Source organism: Heterodontus francisci, chromosome 9 (genome assembly GCF_036365525.1).
Source record: "Heterodontus francisci isolate sHetFra1 chromosome 9, sHetFra1.hap1, whole genome shotgun sequence".
Taxonomy (NCBI): Eukaryota; Metazoa; Chordata; class Chondrichthyes; order Heterodontiformes; family Heterodontidae; genus Heterodontus; species Heterodontus francisci.
Genome location: NC_090379.1, coordinates 9,386,622 through 9,393,809, shown reverse-complemented (window position 1 = coordinate 9,393,809; position 7,188 = coordinate 9,386,622). Strand labels below are relative to the sequence as shown.

At 41.0% G+C, this 7,188-nt stretch overlaps 1 protein-coding gene across 1 annotated transcript; it reads left to right on the top strand.

Annotated features, from left to right (window-relative positions):
* Positions 1–251: 251 nt before the first annotated feature.
* LOC137373303 (G-protein coupled receptor 4-like) lies at positions 252–1,154 on the top strand. Its single transcript, XM_068038125.1, has one exon. It carries the CDS (start codon positions 252–254, stop codon positions 1,152–1,154), a length of 903 nt encoding a protein of 300 aa, XP_067894226.1.
* Positions 1,155–7,188: the final 6,034 nt, after the last annotated feature.

Sequence of the window (7,188 nt, the reverse complement as noted above, 5' to 3'; positions counted from 1 at the left end):
TTGATTCATATCCCTTGATACCTTTACCCAACAAAAAAGGATAGAAATGGTAACAACTTCTACTTATTGTTGAATTCATGAGTTTAAAATGTTGTGGAACGAAATAATTAATCTATTAAAGTGCACTCTTACCAGATGCTTTTTTATTTAGATGCCAGATTGCTGAACACCTCACCAAGTGACCAAAGGCCAATCTGAACTGCTGTCATGTGGAAACAGAAAGCATAGGATGGACATTTGGCAGGGTGCGAATGAAAATGAACAGCACGGTGCAGTGTGAAATTGACATCAAGTCAGGCAGACTCTTTCCCATTGTGATTTACAGTTGTAGCTTTGTCATCGGCCTTCCCTTGAACATCATTGCTATTTGTGGCCTGTATCAGTTGAGGCAGCAAACTGGGATGCTTGCCACCTACCTGCTGAACCTCTTAATAGCTGACCTTTTCAACTTAGTGACTCTGCCTCTCTGGATCATTTATTACATTAACAGGATGCATTGGGTGTTCAACAAGATCTCCTGCAACATAACTGGCTTTGTGTTCTATTGTGACATCTATGTCAGTATTTATTTTCTGACCTGGACGGCTATTGACCGTTACCTGGCCATTGTTCACCCTTTGTACTCACATGGTCTTCGGACCAAGAGGATTGCCATTATAGTCAGCGTATGCGGGTGGCTAGTCTGTGGCTCAGGAGCTCTCATCTTCATGCTGCTATTTAGGTTCAGAGAGAATAGGTGGTGCTTTGAGATGTATCCACTGTTTCTAGTACATGCCATACTCAGGTTGATATCCATTTGTATTGGTTTTATCATTCCCTGTTTCATTCTTTGTTTCACTTATGGAAGCATCCTGCGAGCTATTCAGAGATCCAGATCTCTGGAACCTGACGAAAAGAAACGGATCCAACATTTGCTGTTAGCAGTAGGATTTATGTTTATTGTATTTTTTAGCCCATACCACATTACCTACATCTACAGGATTATTGTCGTAGTCTCTGCTGATGATGTCTGTTATCATGAATCATCTGTGGCTATCTATTTTCACATAACATTGGCTTTAATGAATCTCAACAACATATTTGCTCCCTTGTTGTATATATTTGTTTGTGGAGATATCCGAAGGAAGCTTTTCAGCTGCTGTGCACAGATTTAGCGAAGTGTGGCAGGCCTCTGCTCCACAAGCTGCTTCAACAAACACATTCTAAACCGACTGTGGGACCTCCTTCAAAGCCAGGGCAACACTTCAATTTCAGAGCTGGAACTTAATCACAATCCAGAAAGTTAACTTGGAACAAGGGGATAAAAGAGGGACATAAATCACAGCAATATGACAGAGCCACCAATGAGACTGTAGCTTCACTTTCTCTTGATGGCAGTGATTCACACTGGAGTATATAGCCCCACAACAATAGTGCACTCTCCAGTACCTAGGCTCGAGACTCACACTGGGATACATGTTTCCACAGCTGCTGTGCCACTCTCCAGTACCCCAGTTGTTCTTCATGTGAATGTCCAGAGAGGAGATTCCCTGAGTCTTATGTACTGAATCTCCTGGATGGACAACATATTGAAAATCTGTCTGATTCCTCTACAGGCATGTGCTCCAACCTACCCAATTTACCTGTACTTACTGTCACACGAACATAACACAAGATCCTAAGCAATCTAGAGTGTCCAGGCACAGGACCAGGGAAATGTTCCCTTCAATGTTTCATAATTAGCGGAGGGGAGAGGAGTTATCAGGAGAGGTATTACAGCCAAGCAAAAGCTTCATCTACCTGATGTTCATATAACCTAGATATGGGAACACCATCACCTGCAAGTTGGGAACACCACCAACTGCAAGTTCCCCTCCAAGCTACACACCATCCTGACTTGGAACTATATCGTGGTCCCTTCACTGTCGCTGGCTCAAAATCCTGGACCTGCAGACAACACAAAGATTGGCTGTGTGGTAGATAGTGAGGAGGATAGCTGTAGGCTGCAGGAAGATATTGTTGGTCTGGTCAGATGGCAGAAAAGTGGCAAATGAAATTCAACCTGAAGAAGTGTGAGATGATGCATTTGGGGAGGTCAAACAAGGCAAAGGAATACATGATTAATGGGAAAATACTGAGAAGTGTAGAGGCAGTGAGGGCCCTTGGAGTGAATGTCCACAGATCACTGAAGGTAGCAGGACGGGTTGATAAGATGGTTAACAAGGCATATGGAATCCTTTCATTTATTAGCTGAGGTATAGAATATAAGAGGAGGGAGGTTATGCTGGAAATGCATAACTCATTGGTTAGGCCACAACTTGAGTACTGTGCGCAGTTCTGGTCAGCTCATTACTAAAAGGATGTAATTGCACTAGAGAGGGTACTGAAGAAATTTACGAGGATGTTGCAAGGACTGGAAAATGCAGCTATGAGGAAAGATTGGATAGGCTGGGTTTGTTCTCCTTGGAACAGAGAAGGCTGAGGGGACAGGTGATTGAAATGTACAAAAATTTGAGGGGCCTGGATAGAGTGGAGGTGAAGAGTCTATTCACCTTAGCAAAGAGGTCTGTGATGAGGGGCATAGATTTAAAGCGATTGGTAGAAAAAATTAGAAGGGAGATGAGGAAAGACTTTTTCACCCAGAAGGGTGGTGATGGTCTGGAACTCACTGCCTGAAAGGGTAGTTGAGGCAGAAATCCTCAACTCATTCAAAAGGAGTCTGGATATACACCTCAACTGCCGTAATCTGCAGGGCTACGGACCAAATGCTGGAAGGTAGGATTAGATTAGCTGGATCATTTTTCGGCCGGCACGGACACAATGGGCCAAGTGGCCTCATTCTGTGCCTTAAACTTTCTATGAATCTATGATTCTAACTGCCTTCCTAATAGTACTGTGGGTGTACCTGCACCCCAAGGACTGCAGCGGTCGTAGAAGGCATCTCACCACCAACTTCTCAAGGGCAATTAGGGATGGGCAATAAATGCTGGCCTGCCCAGCAATGTCCACATCCCATGACTGAATAAAAAAACCTAGCAAGGCCTAATGATCAGGAGCAGGAATCCTTTATGATTTATCTGAGTGAAGGATTTCGGGTAGAAGCAAGTGAAAAAGAAGGAAAAAAACTGCCTTTATATACCACGTTTTATGACCTCAGGATGTTGCAAAGCACTTGACAACCAATAGGGTACTTTTGAAATGTAGTCACTGTTGTAATGAAGAAAATGTGATGACCAATTTCCACACGCATGTGTCCACACGTAGCAATGAGATAAAGGTAAAGTGTTTTGATTGAGGGACATATATTGGCCAGGGCACCAGATAGAACTCCCCTGTTCTTCAAAATAGAGCCATAGCCTTGACCAGTGCAGCACTTACTCATTAAATTGACCATTTTATTAAATCCCATTCAGATATGCGTGAATACCAGTATAGTTTCTATCATGCTGACTTGGCCTCGCCCCTGCTGCTTGGTGCCAAACATCTTGTTAATTGACTGTCTCCCAACTTTACCACCTTTGCACTTGCAATCTCAAACCTGAATAATCGCCAGCCTGCCATCATCTTACAGTTGTTCAGTTGTTTATTCAAATTATCCCTGAACATAGAACGACATAGAGTTTATGGCACAGGAAATGGCCATTTGGCCCAACAGGTCAATGCTGGTGTTTATGCTCCACATGAGCCTCCTCCCCCTTCTATCATCATTTATTTCGAATTTCTCCCTAGTGTGTTTATCTAAATTCCCCTGAAAATCCTCAGCTAGTCCCTGTGGTAGTGAGTTTCATATTCTAACCACTCTCTGGGTAAAGAAACTTCTGAATTCTCTATTGGAGTTATTAGTAACTATCTTATATTTATAGCCCTTAGCTTTGGTCTCCTCCACAAATGAAAACGTCTTCACTTCTAAAGGCATCTATCAGGTCACCACTCAGCTTTCTCTTTTCTACAGAAAAGAGCCCATGCCTATTCAGTTTCCTGATAGATACAATCTGTCAAGGAGAAATGTCTTCCGGTACAAATACTTATGAGGATTTGAGATAGGTTATCTACACTTTGAACAACACACTTACCTGTCTGACTCAATGCATTGCCACCAAACATAAAAACAATAGTGAGAGAGGGTTAAAGAGGGACATCTTGGAAGGATTGTACTATCATTAAAGTAATTGGCATGGCCTGTGTATAATCTCCTACTTTTTGATATTCTATAGAAACAGGAGCTCTTTAAAATCAACAAAACTGTTGCAGAAATATTAGTAAAAGTGGATATGTCGAGTTAATTCAATTTTTTTTTGAGTTTTTGGGTTACAGAGTTTTACCGTCAAACCTACCTTCTACATAGAAACATAGAAAATAGGAGCAGGAGTAGGCCATTTGGCCCTTCGAGCCTGCTCCGCCATTCATTATGATCATGGCTGATCATCCAACTCAGTAACCTGTTCCCGCTTTCCCCCCATATCCTTTGATCCCTTTCGCCCCAAGAGCTATATCTAACTCCTTCTTGAAAACATACAATGTTTTGGCCTCAACTTCTTTCTGTGGTAGCGAATTCCACAGGATCACCACTCTCTGGGTGAAGTAATTTCTCCTCATCTCAGTCCTGAAAGGTTTACCCCATATCTTTATACTATGACCCCTGGTTCTGGACTTCCCCACCATCGGGAACATCCTTCCTGCATCTACCCTGTCAAGTCCTGTTCGAATTTTATAGGTTTCTATGAGATCCCCCTCACTCTTCTGAACTCCAGCGAATATAATCCTAACCGACTCAATCTCTCCTCATACGTCAGTCCCGCCATCAAACATCTCAGTCTATTTATTTGACTTTTATTGTTGAGGCCTAAGTTTGTTTGTTCTTTCTGGAAGATATAGCAATTAGTACTAATTTGTTCAGGATGTTCTATTTTGTATGTCTAACCATGTAGGACCCTGGAAAGGATTTTAAGGCAGATTATTTAACATCTATGCATTATGGTTTGGTGAAAAAGTGTATGTTTTCTGTGATTCTCTTTATTTCATTATTTTGGTTGTGTAATCAAATCGCTTCAGTGGCAAATAACTGTTTCAGTTGCTGTCAGGCTAGTCTTCAGCCTGAGGCAGAAAGGGACAGTATGTACATCTTTGTAAGAGAGAGAATTAGTGAGACAGCGAGGGGGCTGGATTACAAAGGGGAGGAAGTTATGCTTCAGTTATATAGTATTTTGGTTAGACCTCATCTCGAGTACTGCATTCAGTTCTGGGCACTGTACTTAAGGAAGGATATACTGGCTTGGCAGGAAGTACAGTGCAGAATCACCTCAATGATACCAGATTTAAAGGGTTAAATTATGAGGGCAAGTTGCATAACCCTAGCTTGTATTCCCTTGAGTTTAGAAGGTGTGAAGGAATATAGGTATAATAGGCTTGACTGACTGGAATTTGGAAATAGTTAGTGTATTGTGCTTTTAGAGTTAAAGTTTGAATAAATGGTTAGTTTTCAGAGCTCACTGATGTTCCCCTTTAAGATAATAAAAACAAGAAATACTGGAAATACTCAGCAGGTCTGGCAGCATCTGTGGAGAGAGAAACAGAGTTAATGTTTCAGGTCAGTGACCCTTATTCAGAACTCAAGTGTTCTGAAGAAGGGTCACTGACCTGAAACGTTAACTCTGCTTCTCTCTCCACAGATGCTGCCAGACCTGATGAGTATTTCCAGTATTTCTTGTTTTTATTTCAGATTTCCAGCATCCGCAGTATTTTGCTTTTATTCCCCTTCAAGATGTTGGAGTTAAAAATTTCAAGGTCTCTGTTAGAATAGAATTGCTGTTACCAGGGACTTGGAAGATAAACACGTACATTGAAATATCCTGTGTGACCTCAGTAAGAGATAGCAATAAAACTTAATTGGTTTATGGCGGTTGTTGAAGGGTATTCCCAAGCGCAGAGTCACCTGCAGTAAATATTATACTGTTTAAATGTTATTTGAGTAACTAGTAACATATAATCTTAGTGAACAATGAAGAGGTTGTAGGGCATCACGGGGCTTAGCCAGCTTGACCACATTCCACACAGGAGCTGAGTAACATAAATTCAAACAAAGACTTATTCAATGGAAAGCAGATGTCCTTGTGGAATGCTGACAAGGATACCAGCCTGTAACAAGGTTAAGATAAGGTGGTGTGCGTACATGAAAACCAAGGATAGAGACTAGAAAGGAATGGAAAACTTCACGAGTAATCCCCGATCTGTCCGTGGGCTGGTCATGCAGCCCCTTCCACGCCTGGTAACTGCTTCCATTGGTCTTTAATAATCAATGTATATAATCTGTAATCATTATGATTGGACCATGTCCAGCCGGGATGGGCTGAGTAACTGTTTGAAAATGTATAAGTATTGATGATTTTTCTTTGTTCGGTGGAGAGGCATCTGGACAGTCCAGTGACCTGCTCCCCACCGGCGTAACTTAAATAAACTGTTTGACATTGGAGCAGATCTGAGTGTCAAGTGATTCGTCTAGATTCATTCCCGCTAACAGCGGTGTTGTTCAGACTCCGGAGGTTGCTGTGGGTACCATGGAAAGGGTATTTAACAATAAATGGAATGTACTCACAGGAACAAGAGAGGTCAAGTAAACACAATTATGAACATTTTGACCAGATAGAAGCTCACAACTTCAAATTCCAGTGAAACATTAGATTAAAGATATGGATTTTAAAAGGAACACAGAAAGGTCACATCTAATGCAAAAGTCATACGACACCTTAAAAATATTATAAAAATACAAGGTTCTGAAGCAAACACTTAGAGGTGTTGAATCCTCAACAACACTTCTCACCCCATGCCTGTTTCGGGGATTTAAGGTACAAGTTTACTTTAAATTTTGATGGATATTCTAAGATAATTTTGCTGCTACATTAGCAAGGTTAAACTTTTGGATTCTAGTTAGAAATAAGAATATGTGTTACACCTCTCAGCAATATTTTATATTGTGCTATACTTATCCACTTAAGAAGTGTATTGCATATTAAATTCTTTAATAAATATATAAAAGTTATTAAATCGTCTCGTGTACTATTCTGTATACAACTACAAGAACCCTCTCTCTGTGTCTCTTTAAGTGGAGAGATACATAGGAACATAGGAAGATACATATTAAAGAGAGTTTCCCAGAACCTTATAATATCTGGGATATTTATGACTTGGCCATAAAAATATTAGAAATAGGCT